The sequence below is a fragment of the Glycine max genome, chromosome 12 (genome assembly GCF_000004515.6).
Source record: "Glycine max cultivar Williams 82 chromosome 12, Glycine_max_v4.0, whole genome shotgun sequence".
Classification (NCBI taxonomy): Eukaryota; Viridiplantae; Streptophyta; class Magnoliopsida; order Fabales; family Fabaceae; genus Glycine; species Glycine max.
The window spans coordinates 5552343-5570748 of NC_038248.2; the positions used below are offsets into that span (position 1 = coordinate 5552343).

Genomic DNA, 18406 nt, shown 5'->3' on the forward strand with positions numbered 1-18406 from the left:
AATGAAGAGAAATACAGAACTTAAGAGGAAGGTTGAATAGAAAACACTCGGTAGATTTATGGGATGTTGTTGAACCTTTGTTAGACATTTCAGAAATTTTTTTCTAATTTGCTCTTTAAAGTATGTGTGTGTGGTTGATGAACCAAAGAAATATCTCTCGCCATGACTGGAATATTTGGAAGAGATGCAATAAGAAGTTATGGGAGGCTAAGGAGGAATTGGATAGGAAGGTTCTTGCTACAGCTACAATAGTACTAGGTGAGTTGTTGTCTCACCTTGGTATCAGTAACGAAGAGTAAGGTGTAGTCTATGTTGCTTGGTTTGGTATCCTCTACCAGTAAGATATAACAAGGGCAATATTGACGATGTATTCTTCATCTCACATCATAAGACAAAATTTGGTATGTGTCTACTTGAACAGTTCCAATTTTGCAGGTCCAGAAGGAGGAAGCAGTTGCTTTGCTTCAAGCTAGTTCACTGGATTTTTGGTTTTGGACTAGATAAAGTAATATTTGAGACAAACTATAAGATTGTGATTGACAGAATTCACCAACTAATTTTAAAAGTGTCTAAGTTTAAAGTAATTCCTAATGAATGCAAGAAATTGATATTTTTTAAATACAAACTTTAAATTTGAGTTTATCAAAAGTCAATACAATTACTCACTCTTAATCAAGGCATATGCATTTGTAACTAGCCACCTTGTTTATTTATGTAAAAGAAAAGGACTACTCAAATTAGACATTATATTAGATATTTGTTTAATTTAGATTAAGATTTTAACTTATATGCATTATCAAAGTAAAATTTAATATACAGAAAATTAAAAAGAATTCATTTTATCATTGCATCATATTAATAATTGATAAATAAGAATACGAGGATAAGATGAATTTTAATTAAATGTAAGTTCTATACGACATACAAATTAAATTCAACAAGATAATATTATGCCCGATTACATTATCAAGAAGAATTGAATAAAAACACATGTGAGTTGACACAATTAATTAAAAATCTGATATAACTTTTATTTTTTTTATGGACGTGAATATGAATATCTTTTCACTTTTCAAGTTTGGTGTTGTAATAGTTTAGACTTTTATAGTAATCCTTTAGACAGATTTGTTGCTTCGAAATTAAGTAACTACAATTGAGTAAAACTGTTTATGATTTACCGTAAGTCTTTATTGATAACCCTAACATGTCATTGACACTTTGCTCCATAGTATTAAAAATATCTCCTTGTTCTACCACTCTTTTTAATAAAAAAATTTATGAATAAAAGCAAAACACTAGTATTTTGTAGGTGAACTATGAATGATTTGTGTAATTTGTAACATGAGAATAGTATTAGGTTAGTAAAGTAGAAACTAGAAAGGTAGGGCAGGTAGGTGCACATGCCAGTAATAATGTCCCTCACACAAACAAACACTTGTATTTTTGTTTATTGTTGAGACCACTTCTTGGATTCTCTCTCTCTCCTTCTGTGTAAAGCTTGTAGTAACTCTGAGTGCCGTGTGAGAGAGTTTCTGGCAAAAACTCCATTCCCAATTTCCAATTCTGATTTGTTCAAGTAACTAACTTGGTGTTGGTGTAGTATCAGTGCATCACACAACACAATTCACTCACTAGTCACTACCTTTGGTGAAACAATTCAATGGGTGGAGATAGTCATAGTGCTCTGAAATCCAGAGAAGTATCAGCGATGATAAAGCAGGGTTTCATACCCGACCCAACCCACTCTTTCTCACCTTCCAGAACCTTCTCTCCTCCTCCTTCCTCAACTCGCCCGAGTCAGACTCAGACTCAGACTCAGTCCCATACTCACTCTCACCCTCACACTCAGACTCTCTTCGACATGATGTCGGAGGAGCACAAATTCTCCGACGAGAAGCGCCGCAAAACGCAAGATCGAGTCTCCAGGCTCCTCGACGAGCCCGCCCTGCGCGGCGGCGGCGACGTCAGGCTCACGGTGGTCGCCAGGGACGGTTTCAGGGCCTCGATGGAGGTTCGCAAGACCGTTCTCGCCGACAAGAGCCGCTTCTTCGCCGACAAGCTTCGCTGCGCCGGCGGCGATCTCTCCCACTCCGTCGAGATCAGCGACTGCGACGACATCGAAGTGTACGTTGAGGCCATCGTTTTGATGCACTGCGAGGATCTCAAGCCTAGGTTGCGCTCCATGGCCGAAGGAGTTCCCAAAATTTTGAGCTTGCTCAAGGTACGTTGCGAAACTCACTCATCTTGTTTAACCAACTGAGCTAGACCCTCGATACCACGCTTATTTAGTTGAATGAAGTTGAGTTAGTTGAGGTAAATAATAGTAATTAAGTTCAAGTTTGTATAAACTGTTCCATAAGGAAAAGTAAAATAAGAAGGTATAATGAATTAAGTAGTTCTCTGTTATGCATAATTAAAATTAGCTTGAGTGGATAAGTTTAATGAAATAATTGAAAACTTTGTACATTTGCATAATAGGATTATTTTTTACAAGTTTATCCCATTAGATCCTGATTAATTAGAATTTATCACTTGCAGAAGCTTAATTCAATAAGCTTGAGTAGACAAGTTCAATGAAATAAATAGAAAAGAAATCCATGGATTAGGTGCTGTTTTTATGAGATAAAGTCAACTAATTTCTGTTGCCATATAAGCTCTTCAGAATGCATCCACTTGTTTTGTACAGTGTGGGTTGTAGTTAATTATGTTAGGGAGGGAGTGATTAACTAACGGTATTATTATGTTGTGTTTGGTGTTTGGTTATTTATTCCACTTTCCATGTCATAATTAAGCCACATTAATGCTTAGTCCTTTTGGTGAAGTTATTCACACGCTGGTCCTTTAATGTTGATAATGCATACTTTATCCCTTTGTGCAGCGTGCTTATTGATGAAAATTATACTCAATTGAATCTTATTTTAACTATAACCACGTTAACGCTTGATGTTTATTGCTTTGTCCTTTCTTTTTATTTTTTGTTTTCTTGACTGAGATTGGTTACTTATGTTTATATTTTTTTTCACTTCTTTTGTAGGTTTCAGCAGCTATCATGTTTGACCTTGGAGTTGTGTCATGCCTGGAATATTTGGAATCTATTCCGTGGACTGAGGATGAACAGGAGGAAGTCATATCTCAGCTAGAACATCTTCAGATTGATGACTCTGCAACTGAAGTTCTTCTTAGAGTATCATCTGATCCATCTACTGCTGATAGAGCTGACGACATCTTCTTGAACCTGCTAAGTGGTGTTCTACAAGCAAAAGACGACAAAGCTCGTAGGGAAATGAAAGCTCTGTTATCAAGATTGCTTAAAGAGAATGTGTCTAATGATAGCAGCAGACTTGATGTTTCTAAAGACACACTTTATCATCTTTGCCATAAGTGTATTGGTTCTCTTCTCCTATGCCTGTCCGAAGCAGCCAGCAGCGATGAGAAGCTGGATCGGGGGGCTATAATGAGCGACATAACTCGTGAAGCTGACAATATTCAGTGGATTGTTGACATTCTGATTGGCAAAAAGATAGGTGATGAATTTGTGAAAATATGGGCAGAGCAGAAAGAACTTGTTACACTTCACTCCAAGGTTCCAACAGTTTACCGCCATGAGATCAGCAGAATCACAGCACAACTGTGCATCGGCATTGGAAGGGGACACATACTGGTGCCAAAAGAAATTCGATTTTCCTTGTTGTCAACATGGCTAGAAGCTCTATATGAAGATTTTGGATGGATGAGGAGAGCTTCTAGAGCTGTTGACAGGAAATTGGTTGAGGATGGACTAAGCCAAACTATATTGACACTTCCTTTACTCCAACAACAGTCTGTGTTGCTGAATTGGTTTGATAGATTTCTTAGTAAAGGAGATGACTGCCCTAATATTCAGAAGGCATTTGAGATTTGGTGGAGAAGGGCTTTCATCAGACAGTATTCAGCTGAGCCTGAAAATTCCCAATTGCAAATAACTCTCTCTGATTACCCCAGCTGAAAGGTATGCAAGGGACCTTAAGAGAAAGAGATTGATTGGCAATTGTAAATAAAAAGCGCCATTTTGCATTTTTCACTTCTGCTTTGGCCTGATACGAGCAATTTGGATTTTCATTTTTTCCCATTTCTGTATTCTGTCCCGTAAATAGATGAAAGCCATGTTACCTGGACTCAGGTAAAGCTTTGTGTTGCATATTTACACATTGAAGGATAGGAGAGTTGGGATGGGGGTGGGAGAAGTATTTATTGTTCTTACTAAAGGATTGAATTGAAATGGTGTAAACTTTGCCGTTGTATCCGAGGAATTAATAAAATGATTTGATAATGTGCTATTCAACACAAGAAATCTCAATGAGAAGAGTATGTAATATCTTCGGTGTTGAATAGTCTCATTAGAAAAGAGATACACACGAAGAAGAGCGTTATTTTTTTTTTAATAATTAACTCTTTTTGTGTATCTCTCTCATATTGTCTAGTACCGGAAAGGATACACAGTCCAATGTAAATGTTAACTCATTTATATACTAGAAAAAAAATCAGGTAAGTTAAAAGAAATAGATAAAACTAACCACTTGGCCCATGCAGCACGTCCATTAAAAGAAAAACCTAAACTTGGACAATTTTTGTAATTTTTAGAAAACCAGGGGAAATATAGGCATCAATTAGATTAAGTTTTATTATTTCAAATGGGTTACTTAGGACATTTTTTTAATAATTAAATGGGTTGGTTTGCAAACTTGTCGACCAAACCCATTTAATTCGCAGGCAAAACGAGCTAGGAAATTGTTTTGTGCAGCTACCGTTTATTCTTGTACATCCAACATTTTTCGTTATTTCCAATATTATTCATGGCAAATCTAAATGGGTGCGCAAAGCAATTCCCAACGAGCTATCGTCTATAAGCCTGTATTTAAATGGGCCGACATCAACTGGCTCAGGCCTGTACGAGCAGCAAGTTAAGAGCACTGCTAGGTGCACCCAGTAGTTTTGCTGGTGCACCCAGCAATTATTGGGAAAAGTCCTTTAAGCCCCTGAGTATTTTTTTTTTAAAAAAACAACTCTCTCGCCTCTCTCTCCCATGCCGCGATTCAGCTTCTTCTTCCTCGGAGTTCTGCTTCTTCTTCCTCGGATTCTGCTGCTTCTTCATTCGTCTGCTTCTTCAGTCTTCTTCTGCGCCGCGATTCCATCTTCTTCACTGTTCTTCGCGTTTCTGCTTCTTCATTGTTCTTCGTGTTTCTTCTTCGCATTGTTGTCGTGCCATGATTAGGACTGTGGGTCTGCTTCTTCTTCAAGGTACGTTTCTTCTTCGCGTTTTGCTTTTTCCACCATTGTTGCCAACGATGACGGAAATTGCTATTGGAAAGTTGTTGGGCTGTTTACGAATCACCTGATCCGTAAGCCTCTTACGGATCAACCGTAAGCCTCTTACAGATCAAGTTGATCCGGAAGAGGCTTACGGATCAAGTGATCCGTAAATTGCTTACAGATCAAGTTGCTGTCCAGTACATCACTTTCTTTTCTCCCATTTCACATCTCTTTCATCTCAATAACCACACTTTTCATTATTTTTCATCTCCATTTCTTTGCTTTTCATTCATTTCCTTTCTTCCTACTTTCTTTTCTTTCATCACAATCTAACACAATTTCACTTTCATATACCTGGACAATAATTTTTTTAAAGGTTTGAGATTCAACATAAACAAGTCAAAATCACATTAATATCCAATTTCAGTTGACATCAAGAATAGGTGTACACCCTTGTGGAAGCAAAACTGAATTAAAAAAGGGTAATCTTTTACATATTTCTGCCTCCACATAGATACTTTGTTTTTTCTTCTTTTCTCTTTCCAAAATAAACAATAAATGAATATGTGATTTGTATGGAATTACATTTGAGCAATATGCTATTTACAGAGTTTTTGACTGCTCTAGTTAATTGCTACAAGAGGAACTCTGGAATCTCTTACGGATTGAGCAGCTTCATATGCCCCAATGTATCTAACATCACCATTTGCATGTTTTGGAGATTTTGCATCCCAGAATGATTTTAGTAGTTCCTCAAATGATGGGGTTCTTAGTTCTTCTATGGATGAAACACTGGGTAAATTGAAGGTTCTCTTTCTTGGTGTTGAACAAGATGGTTCATCTACCTGTATTTCACATAGCAGTTTAAACACAAAAAATTATTCCAGCAGCCAGAAATAGCACCTTTTTCCCCAAGAAAAAGGTAAAATAGGCACTTTATGTAAACCACTTCAAGCATGCTGTACGTGTTAAAAATTATTGCTTTTCCCAACTGCTTTGGCTGGATGAGGATTGCTTGTTACCCCAGTCTATTACATGTGTGCATACTAAGGAATTGGTACTTGAAGTCCCTTACCGTGTATTCACTGAGAAGACATTTCCCTGCATTTTCACTTATCTCTACAATTCTGTGGTAATGACCGCCCTTCAATTCTCTCAAGTCACCACAGCATGGGATAATCATAGAGTTCAGATTCCCACAAGCGTAATGATCAAGTTGCAATGAATCTGCAAGCATAAATAATTCGTCAATTGATATCTGTGACATGGTTTACCAATGCATTTATTATTAATATGTATGAGACCAAGTACTGACGTTCAATGGATGAGTTAATATCCTTGCTTGCGATTTCTGCATCTTCAAGTGTAGTTGACACAGCACTTGAGAATCGGTCTCGTCGGAGATGATTATCTTCCATTCCTCCCCTGATCAAAAGCAATCGAAAGAAAATGAACAAAATATATTGACTGTTTTGATCTCAACAGAGAATGATAGACCTACCGAATAATAGTATCCACAGAAGCAGCATTTCTCTTCTCTAGGCTAAGGATGGATTCTTGAGCATTTCTCCATTGTTGTGCACCTACTTCTGCCTTTTTGCGGCTGTGCAATTGTTTAGTTAAGGTAGGGCTTAGTGAACAGTAGAGAATATAATAGAGACAAAGTACACACAGTACACTCCTATTCCATACCAGCGCTGAATAGCCTCCACAAGGTCATTCTTTCCAGATTCTACTGCAGATGTATCCTCATGATAGTTGGACTCCGTTTTTTCCATGTGAAGTTTCCATTCTGCTTTAACAGAAGAAGTGGAATCTTGCATGGTTAAGGTTTCTTGCCTCAGCCTACTGATTTTAGCGTTTGCACTCTCCCGAAGATCATTAACTGCCATTTGAACCTAACAAGCAAATAAAGAATGCTAAGAACTTACACTCAGGTAGTAACGGAAGCTACTGTAGGTAAGCTTAGCATGTCTAAAAGAAACCGCTACCAGTTTTTTCTTTCTAGAACTAGAGCTAGCAAGCATTTCTGCTACTTTCTCCAGTAGTTGTTTTTCTTCATGGGCAGTACACTCCTACACCCATAAAGAATAAGATGCATCAAAGTTAAAAATGAAAGGAGTATTAATTAAAAAATTTCCAATCATGATTTGTGTAAATTCCGCAAAAAGGCACGCTTCGGTCACCTCAAACTTGTTTTCAAGTTCATACAATTTCTGATCATTGGTAAATTGTGATTCTTCTACAATTTGGATCAAATTGGAAGCATGCATGTGTAATGTCTCAAAGAAGTTCACAGTTATTTTAGATACTGCACGTGTATTCTCCACTGCTCTGGCATGTGCCTACATGCAATAGCATAGAAGTTAGTATCTCTAACACTGAAGTTCACCGAACAAACCAGAAATCACACACCTCTTCCTGTTGTCGTGCATAAGCAGTCAACTTGGCCTCTTGCTTTTGGAGACTACTTTGAAGATCATTTAGTAATGAATCAGATTCTAATGCAATTCCTTTGAAAAGCTGAAGCACAAAAGTTAAATTAAACAAACCAAGAAAGCTCACGTAGAATCAATTTATTAAGTGTAAGAAACAGTCTTACATCCTCCAAGGCAGATGAATGCTTGGCTACTTCAGAATTCAACGCTTCAAAAGTTAACTGATTATTTCCTTTAAACTCCTCAGCTAAATTGTCCAAAGCTTTAATGCCAGAACCATACATGTTTTTAAATTTTCCTACCCGCATTCTTAGATTTTCAATAGCCTAAAAGAGGCATACCAAAACAAATTTATTAATCAGATAATACAAATAAAAAGGCATGATTTCATCCTATGGAAACCCACCTCTGCCTTTGTTGATACAAACGAGTGCATATCACTTTCCATTTCCTTTAGTTGTTGCTCTTGTTGAATTACAGATGCTGCAACCGTCTTGTGCAAATCTTCTAGCTGTTGAGCTAACTGAGACTGGAATTTCTGGACAAGTATTCTATTTCCTTCTTCAATTTTATCCTTCCGCTCTAAGGTTTACAAAAACAATTTTTGTGATGTCAATTTATTCCTTCTAATTGACACCCACAAGAAAAACCGGTTGAAAGAAAATGCTAACCAATTTTAGAAAACAGGTTTGACACATCAGATGCAGCATTCTCTAGATCAGCTCGTAGCTCAATTGCATGCTCCACAAGTGCTTTTTCTGGAAGAAGCAAAAACAGGGAAAAATCACACAACTACTGCATATTACATTGGATGATGAGAGAAATGATTTTGAACAACCAACCCAAAAAAAGTATGGTAAAAGGGTACACCCGAAGGCGCCAAACAGAAAGCTGGCTGATACAGAATAAGAGGTATAATTACACTTCACTAACCAGATTTCAGTAGATTCGATATTAGAAATTCCTTTTCCATAATAGTTGCATTTGCTTGTGTGTGTTTCTCCTCAAGATCAAATAATGACCGCTCAGTTTCTTCAAGACTTTTCTGAGATAGCATATGCCGTAAGTAAATTTAACTCTTGAACCAGGTCAGAAGTTCAAAATAAATAAAAATCAATTAGGTACAGCCACCTATTATGAACTTTTTTACCTCATTTTTTTCAAGTTTATCACTTAACTCGACAGTCAAAAGTTGCTGACATTTGTAGAGTTCTTGAAGTTCCATCAATTGCTGCTCAAAGTTATGGGATGCATTTCAATATACAAGTGATTATACCTATATTGGAATTATTTATGATGGAAAATACCTTATCCTTAGACTCTGCTTCTAGCTCCATGCGTTCTATCTTTTCAACCATGGCCTATTGAACATACAGATTTAGCAATAGTAATGTCTCAAAAGAATAACTGTATTCCCAATTCATGTAAAGAGACTGTTAGAGAAACCTTCTTCTCCCCTTCTTCATGAAGATAACGATCCCGCGGTATATAAATTCCATTTTTCTCTCTTGCAGCATACACCTCTGCAAACCACACATGGAAAGAAATTCAACATTTCAGCACTGAACTGTGAAAGGAAAAATAGTTTATTAGCATGGTGCTATTTTCTTTGTTTAGAGAAAACTGAAAGAGGGAAAATGCGAAGTGACTAACAGAAACTATTTTACAAATATGTAAACAGTGAACAACCTTGCTTCAGTCTTTCAATTTCAGAATACAGATCCTTAATGAGTGCAGATTTCACCATCTTTTGATTGATCTAACAAAGTATTGAACTCCAAACTATTAGATATGTTGCATTGCGGATCTGTGATAAGAAAAAAAGCATGGTAAGGTTGACAAAAAAAGTAGGAACTATGAGAGTCACCTCTGGTTTGTTCTTGATATTTTTGGCACGGTGTGCATAATCCAAGGTACTTAGAGTTTCTTCCAGACAGTGAATAGAAGGTGATATCGTAGCAACGATGCATGTCTTGGTTTTACCGCCCAAGGAATCCCTTAACAGTCTTGTTAATTTGCTATCCCTGACATAACGGGACATCTTAATAATACAAAAGCATTTTTCTCTAGGTTTGAAAGTAGAATCAAAAGTTACCATAACCAGGAGAACGGTAGCCATTCATACCTATATGGCACATGACCTGAATGATCAACTAAAGCATTAATCACTCGACCAAGTGTAAGCAAGCTTTTATTTATCTCCCCAGCTTCCCTTGCTCTACCCTGCGAGCATTTTCTTACAAATGAAGCTCAAAAAAGCTATAACATTTTAGTCTTTTCAGACAAATACTGAAGAATAATCAGAGTGAGATAAAGATAATGCCAGAACTGAAGATGACTAAATAGACAAGGGGTAATTTGAATTTTATAATGTAGTCCAGGGGCATATTTTTTTCAATATCAATCAATAATGTCACAAAACAAACAGGCTGTCATAGTGTTCCAAATAATGTCATTTGAATGTACACTACCCAAAATAAACACCAAAATCATTTGATACCTCTCTTGCACCGGAACGTGAAATATTCTCAGAACCTGCAAGGTCCACAAGATTTAGCTTCCCACATTTAATCATTTCTTCACCCTCTGGAGTACACTCCTTAATGTGAATAGTGATAGAAAATATGGAGTGGGAACGACTGCTTTGTTTGTTAAGAAGAGTCTCAGCCGTTCGCCTTTTCGCAGAACCCTTTTCCAATATCTTATAAATTTCATTTGCAGTGCAAACAACCTCTTCCTCTAAACCTCTGACAAAAACACCCCCCTTTCCATCCTCCATAAGAGCTATAGGTTTCTTAGATTTGTCATCCACAAATTTTAAAGTCTCCTCAGGGGCCAAAAGATCTGTTATCTCCTCATTGTAAAGCTCTAGAAACGTTACTTTCATGCTATACTCGGCATTCTGAGCTTCTAATATGTCAAAAATCTGTTTCACGGCTCTTGGTATGACACCAGCATCACTAGGAAACTCTCCATTCTACATAAACAAAAACACACAGAAAGGAACAGATTCAGCACAAAGCAACAAGAAATACTATAAATAGCAATGCTGGCCAAAAGTAATAACCTTCTTCCTTGCACCTCCTTCCATTGTGTATGTCTTCCCTGTCCCTGTTTGACCATACGCAAAGATGGTGCAGTTATATCCTTCAAGCACTTCATTCACAATAGGAGACATTGCCTGTTCAAAAAGTTCTTTCTGCTTGGAATTAGGACCAAAAACCTATTCAATAACAAACACAAATCCCGATGAATGCACCATTGCAAGTGCAGAATTCACAAAAAAAATAACAGAAAAACGAGTAATAGTTTGCTCCTATGGTCATGTTTGATACAGATTACAGAACGACGCAAGTGAGTTACTCGATCATTTCACATTCAGCTTAAGAATATTAATATTATCATCTGAATGCAGAATTCATAAATTCCACAAAGTAATTCACACTTCAAATAATAAAAATAACAATTCCTCAAATTTTACAATGCCAAAAAAGACGATCATATAAGAAAGCGAAACGCGAAAAAACCTTGTCAAATGCGAAGGTTCTGTCGATCTGTTTGTTGGCAATATTCTGCACAGCCGAAACCTCTCTTCTACCTTCGTTACAGGAAATCACGATCGGTGTGTTCAACCTCGCTTCGTCTTCACTCAACGGCCTAAACAAAAACAAAAAACGCGATCAGCGAATTTCACCGAGTCCCGAACAACCCGAACTCAATGAAGTGAAACTCGGAGTTAGTTCGACTCAGTGACCTGCAACGAACAAGGACTTGCACATTGACGCCTTTGTACTTATCGAACTTGCTGTGACCACTCGAATTGGAATCCGCAGATCGCAGATCTCGCGCCGGCGACAGCGGCACCAATCCTCCTCTTCTCTGCTGAGCCTCCATTGCACATCGAAATTGAAATCGGAACCAATGACAGTGAAGTGTGTGGATGAAATTGAAATTCGAAACAAGAATCGTTATCTGACTCAAAGTGTGGTTCGTTATTAGTTATAGTGGTTTATACAGATGGAATTTTGCGGTGTCAAAAACTTCACTTCACAAAGATTATTTATTTATTTATTTAATGGTTAATTAATTGATAATATAATATGTGTGAGTGAGAGAGTGTGGTGTGAGAGAAGGAGAAAAAGGAGAAGGAGTAGTGTCTCTGTTATGGAAGCTGGAAGAAAAAGGTAAGACAAAGAGAGTGAGAAAGGAAAAAAATGGAAATTGAAGAAGGGCGTTACCGTTATGGTTTATGAGTTGAGAGACGTTTGAAAACAGTGGGACGGCGATTGCAAAATAATGGGGGCCGGGATAACGGCGTCCAACCTGGGACGTTTCTGGGATCACGCGACCGTTATAAACAACACAACACATTAACACACGTAATTAAAAGATTTTTTGAAGAAAAAAATAAAAAGCGGAACTGGAACACTCAGCACAGTAACACTAATATGCTCTCTGTTTCCTTTGTTACTTTTTACGGTTAGTTGAACAACAGGAATTAGAATGGGTTTGGATCTAAGGCTTGAAGTGTTTTTAAGAGTTTATTTACTAAAAAATAGTTTATATTTTTAATAGAAAAGATGTCAAAAAGTAATTATGATTTATATCCAAACAGATGTTTATTTATTTATTGTTACTTGCAGAGAGTATGTGTATTCACCCACTTGAAAAAGAGAAGAGTAAGATATATTAGAAAGTTTAATTCAGTTGCTTTAACAGAATAATTATTATAATTTTTTTAAAATTATATTCAAGTTATACAGATAAAAAAAATTAAGGCACGTGTCCTTTGGATTTTGTAATTCCTATTCTTGATTCATTCTTTTTTGTTTTTTTATTATTTCTGAATGTGTGATTTCTGAATTCTGGTTTTGATGCATCACAGTTTATTATCAACTTTTTTTTTCTCTGAGAGGGACATACCCTCAATACTACCAATGACATGTTAGAATTACTAACAAAAACACGTTAAAGTATTATTATACAGGCTCAAAAGCATGTCTAATTGTACAAGTTTCAACCACAGATAGTTTTACTAATTATAACTGCTAAACTACCTTTAGTCTTTAGGCACCAAGATCTCTCTTTGCTTCTTTGGAGAGAATTGTCTATCAAACAAGAAAAATTGTGTCTTGAAAACTCAACCCGCACCTAAGAAAAAAAAATGAAAGTTCATAATAAATTTTTAACTGCTAGTACAGACCTGCATTGACACAACGTGTTATTTCTATGACTTAAAAATTTAATTAGAATCTCCTCAAAAAAAAAAATTAATTAGAATGTTCATAGGAGTGTTTACATGTACATGTCATCTGCGAATTCAAATCGATCTAAACCGATCCAAATAATTTGAGTTGAGTCATTTATATATTTGGGTCAAAATCAAAGAGAACCGATCAAAATCGTTCATTTATAGATTGAGTCATAAGTTTAGATTTATAAATTAAATCAAAATCAAACCCATCAAAACTCATCAAAATTTTTAGAATTGTTTAGTTTGACTTTAAATACAGCTAATATTGAGACTTCAAGTATTTGTTGTACCACTGGCATTATTATTATTTGTTTCACCTTATTTTTCATATTTATTTCTTATGTAATTTTTATAATATTAATTAATTATATTTTGTTCATTTTTTTTAACAAATCTAGTTGCAGGAAAACTTATTTCAAGAAATTAGTTTGTAAAAAATAGTTGTGATTCAGACTATTGTAGTAAATCTAGTTTAATAATATTTTTATTTTAATTTGTATTAGTCTATTTTAGAATATTATGTTGATGGTATTAAATGAATCAATTTCACTATTTTCTGATATTTTATAATATTGTGTTAATTGTATTGAATATTTGGATGAATTATGATATAAAATAGTAGTTCTAAAAAAAATTAAATTTAAATGGGTAACCCGTTAATCTAAACCGAACCAAACCATCTATGAATGAGGTGGGTTGAACTGAATTTCAAAAAAAAAAATTATAAAAACCGAATCAAACCAAACCATCAAATTTGATTAGATTGAGTCCTAAATTTGGTCAAAATTGACCTGAACCGGCCCATGAACACTCTTAAACATCCATAGTAAAAAATATGTTTTATAATATTATTTAATGATAGGTTGTATATATTAAGATTCTTGATTTTTGTAATAACTATTTTAATAATTATATTTAAAGTATTTTTAGTTAATTAATGATATAAAGATATTTACATTAATAATATATGAAAATCTAACTAGTGTTTTAAACTTTACATCATATCAGTTTTATAAGGAAAAAAAAGCTATAAAATAATTTTACACTATCATTCAATTATAATTTATCATATATGATAAATTTATTTATTTTTATAAAAATTATCCTAAAAATCATATCAAATATGATTTATGATTAGATGACATTATAAAATTGATTTATATTGTCAAATTATTAAACTCATTTTATAATTCTATTCATTTTTTAGAATTTACTATAATATGATATATAATTATTAAGAAAATATTTAATATATATTTTAATTAATTTTTATTTCTCTTGGTATGATTTCTTTCTTGTTTAATTTTTATATGCAAGAATAGAAGATAAATACCATAACATTTATAACAATTGGCACACTATATTTGACCAATTAAATTATATTTTCTTTCTTCTTGGTTCAAATGTTATAATTAAGTAATTATTTTTAACTGTGAAAATTATTAAAGGTAGGTTTAAAAATAAGATGAAAGATAAATTCTAACTAAATGTTTGATTTACATTGAGAAAAAGATTATTAAAGAGTTTAATACAAACTTTATTGTTTATGAATTTTATAATGTGAAAAAAATGACGTGAACGACTTGAATAGACGTTGTAATTATTATTATTATTATTATTATTATTATTATTATTATTATTATTATTATTATTAGGAGAGAGAGGCACTCCTCTTTACATGTTTTTAAATAAAAAGAAAAAAAGCAAAAGTTAAAAAAAGTAACTAACAACATTAAAGTAGTGGGTAATTATTAAGAAAGAAAAACTGATTATGGGTAAAATGATATAGTAAAATGTGTATATATATCAAAATGAAGATATTTCTTTTATTATAAATAAGTATAGATTATAATTAATATTATTTTTTTTCTTTTTCTTAACATCCTTTATCTATCATTTTCTTTAATCTCAAACTCCATATGAATTTTGTAAGACAACAAGTGAACCATATAGTTAAAACATGCAACAACTTTAAGATTTTATGCTCGCATCCACTTTTTAAATTATATTTTCAATTGCATCATTATTTAATTATCAACGAGAAGTCATAACCTTGTGTTTTGTTAAAAAAGAGAAACCCTATATCTCTAATCAAAACATGATTGATTTGCTTTTACATGTACTACAAACCTTTAATATACCTTGCTTTCTCTTGGCATTTTATTCCCTTATTATGTTTTTCTAATTCTAATACTATTTTAATGCAAATATCTGAGTTGTCTTTAACAAAAAGAAAAAAGAAAGATATTTGAACTCTATTAATTGGTTGATCACAAGGTGACGTTTTCGGAGAGTAGAGATTGGTATTCGGGTCCAGATTCGTGGACCAAGTTGTTTAGTCCGCAAATATCAGACCTTTTATTTTATAAAAAAAAATATGGATAATCATATTAAATTTATGAGTCCTATCCCTTAAGTCTATGAATCTATTGAATTTTATTTGTTGACTGGTGACTATCCCTCTAATCCGTGGAAGTTTCAAGTATGACTATTGTTAATTTTTTATGTTAAGAATTTGATTTTTAATTTAGATGGTTATTATTAATTTGTTATGTTTAAAATATTGACATGTTTTATGTAATAGATTTTAATTTAAAAAATAAAGTCAAATTTTTTCTTTTAATTTTATACTTTTTTTCACTTTTTAAAAAATACCTTTTGTAACTTTTTTTATATTACTATTTGTGTATATGAATCAGATTTATCCGTAGGTTTTTTGGGTCAAACATAAATCTTAAAAAAATCATTTATTTCTTGAACCATACTTATCTCGTTTATATAAATGCGGGTTAAATCTTAAACCAACCAGATTAAATCGATTCGTATGTCCACCCCTATCTGGAGGAAGAAAAAAAACTGGAAATTTAATTAAAGATTATGGAAATGTTCTTTTAAGTTATACAAACTACAAGCTGTCAAAAAAAAGTTATACATATGACAAAGCATGTTTTAACTTGTTAAGATCAAGCATCCGTTTCTTGCCCCAATTTCTGCCAAAGATGGTAACCTTCCGCTTCAAGTACACTTTAACAAGGAAATGGCAATATATTGCTAGTTTTCTTTTTTTTAAAAAAATATTGGTCGTGGTTTTCAAGAATATCTCTGTACGTTTGGTTGAAAAATTAATCAAATAAATTTTAATAAATATTGATGTTCCTAATATTTGTACGTGATAATGAATAAAATTTGAGTTCAATAAACTAGGAATTTTTTTTTTATTTAATTATATTCGTAAACCTCCCTTTTGTTTTGTCTGTCACAAAGTTACACTTGTCATTGACCCAAAGCTGAACTTCAACTTCCTTGGTCAAGGGTGAAGTTCACCTTAAGATTGGGTAGCATCATTCCTTTTATTTTTTATTTTTGGTCCCACGGGCAGCATCATTCTTAACTCTGTTTTTTTGTTATTGTTGGTCTACAATTCTTAACTCTTACGTTTGCTGAATAGAGAGAGAGTAAGAAACTGTTGGGCTGGGAAAGGAGAACACAACGATTGGACTGGGTTGTGTTTTAACTTTTAAGACACAAAGGTTGCCCCATTTTGTTCATTTTATATTTGATATTCGGATATGACACTGCTTTACCACTGTCAGACTTTAATTTTGGTACATTCTCAATCTCAAGTAACTTCATTGCCCAGAAAAAAAGGATTTCTTGTTGAATGAAAGAGGTATCAACTGAGGATTGAGACACTTTGCCTTCCAAGATAATTTTAGCTTAAGGATTGCCGTGCACTCCCGACCAAACCAAAATTAACAGGTCCTCTATTTTTGTAACTTCGGTCTTAGGCCATTGTACTGTTTTTATCCTACATCTTTTCTTTTGCCTTTGGTAGATAGTATATCTTTATCCGTCAACACCTACCTACTTCTCTTAATTACTTTTTTTTTTTTATAAAAAAGCATCTTCACTTAATTCCCTCAAATTTAGTTTTTTTTTTCAAAAATTATAAACAACTTAATATATGTATAGAGATATAGATAATGTATGATATGAGAATAACTATCTTATGTGAGAATGTGAGAATGAAAATGATTAATTTCAACCGTTAGATTAAAATATAAGGTCAAAATTAAAATATTTTAAATTCAAATTAAATAATCATTTAATCATAAAATATGTATAATATTTATCAAACAAAAAATTAAATATCTTATCCATTTAATTTACGTAGAGATCCTTACTATAATCACCACCATTGTTGTCATTAACATAATTGTTATTGCTGTCACTGTCACCACCGCCGGCAGTGGTGGCAGCAACGACAATGACTATGGTCATGATGATGATCATGGTGATGGTTATGGTGGCAGCCATGACAGTTATGACGGAAACAGTCATAACAGTGATAGTGGTTATGGTGATGATGTGTTTGAAATATTTTGTAATATCATAATTTAATTTTTAAGATATTTGATTTTCTATTTAGTAAATTTTATAAAGATTTTATGATTAAAACAAATTTTAAATTGAATTTAAAATATTTTAATATTCTTTTTCATTTTAATTTAATGGTTGATATTGGTTATTCTATATATATATATATATATATATATATATATATATATTCTTTTTTTAGAGATTGAACTACCCATACATGCATGATCACCCACTCTAGTATTAGGCCTTAAGCAACTAAGCAAAAAAATAATACAACAAAAATATGATTATGTACTATTCAATTTTAGTTTTGAAAAAATTCACAACGGAAGTGAAATTTCGTTATATTATTCATGAAATAACACAACATAATCATACTTTCATTGTGTTATTTTCAAAACACCACAATGAAAATATGATTCTATTGTGTTACTTCATGAATAACACAACTTAATCATATATTTGTTGTGTTAATTTATTTTGTTTTTAAATTATTTAATTTATTGTTCAGTTAATATTTCGTTATTTTTTTTTTCAGATGGTTCACACAATGCATATTGTCTTTGTCTTAGATCCATGTGACTACATCATCACCTCGTGATGGAAAGTTGGCTCGACAAAATTAGCCACAACCTGAGCCATAGTCAAAGCCATAACCACCAATGATACTGTCGGTTGACCATATCATTGGACCCCTATATGAAGAAGGCCCTATGGATTTGACTTTGCTTTGGTTCTATATAGACCATGTATGGATCGATCAGTCCAAAGCGAAGCTGAAGTTGGTTAGTCATGGTGGAAAGGTTACAGACTACCCTACCCAGGTGACGATGAAGGGGTACGTTGATAGGTTAGGGTTGAAGGCTCTGTATGATGCATGGTACATGACCACGAATAAATGCACAATCAAGCCTTTATCAAGAGATAGCATGGTGAGACCTTCGCTTCCCACCAGCATGGTTTCGTTGCACAATTAGGGGTGAGATCAAATAATACAACGAAAATATGGTTTCATTGTGTTACCTCCATCACACAATGAAATCAT

General features: G+C 33.7%; 2 protein-coding genes across 2 annotated transcripts; one reads left to right on the forward strand and one right to left on the reverse strand.

Moving 5' to 3' along the window:
• Nucleotides 1-1388: 1388 nt before the first annotated feature.
• Nucleotides 1389-4321, forward strand: LOC100789358 (BTB/POZ domain-containing protein At5g60050). Its single transcript, XM_003540707.5, has 2 exons — nt 1389-2221; nt 3035-4321. Exons 1-2 carry the CDS (start codon nt 1661-1663, stop codon nt 3983-3985), a joined length of 1512 nt encoding a protein of 503 aa, XP_003540755.1. The 5' UTR covers nt 1389-1660; the 3' UTR covers nt 3986-4321.
• A 1359-nt stretch (nt 4322-5680) lies between these two features.
• On the reverse strand, nt 5681-12004 carry LOC100805061 (kinesin-like protein KIN-5D). Its single transcript, XM_041007429.1, has 22 exons — nt 11482-12004; nt 11255-11384; nt 10795-10950; nt 10228-10704; nt 9853-9950; nt 9595-9751; nt 9417-9486; nt 9174-9250; nt 9035-9088; nt 8878-8958; nt 8661-8772; nt 8399-8485; nt 8134-8309; nt 7892-8053; nt 7705-7812; nt 7476-7634; nt 7281-7364; nt 6982-7187; nt 6791-6892; nt 6605-6714; nt 6365-6516; nt 5681-6134 (listed from the first exon to the last, which is right to left on the reverse strand). The coding sequence occupies exons 1-22, from the start codon at nt 11619-11621 to the stop codon at nt 5913-5915; spliced, it is 3120 nt and encodes a 1039-aa protein (XP_040863363.1). The 5' UTR covers nt 11622-12004; the 3' UTR covers nt 5681-5912.
• Nucleotides 12005-18406: the final 6402 nt, after the last annotated feature.

Bases quoted from the DNA above. Each gene is read 5' to 3' on its own strand.
- LOC100789358 (XM_003540707.5), top strand. From the start codon at position 1,661: ATGGGTGGAGATAGTCATAGTGCTCTGAAATCCAGAGAAGTATCAGCG. The intron at 2,222-3,034 runs GTACGTTGCGAA...CTTCTTTTGTAG, and splicing joins AAATTTTGAGCTTGCTCAAG to GTTTCAGCAGCTATCATGTT.
- LOC100805061 (XM_041007429.1), bottom strand. From the start codon at position 11,621: ATGGAGGCTCAGCAGAGAAGAGGAGGATTGGTGCCGCTGTCGCCGGCG. The intron at 11,385-11,481 runs GTCACTGAGTCG...GTTTTTGTTTAG, and splicing joins CAAGTCCTTGTTCGTTGCAG to GCCGTTGAGTGAAGACGAAG. The intron at 10,951-11,254 runs GTTTTTTCGCGT...GTTATTGAATAG, and splicing joins GAACCTTCGCATTTGACAAG to GTTTTTGGTCCTAATTCCAA.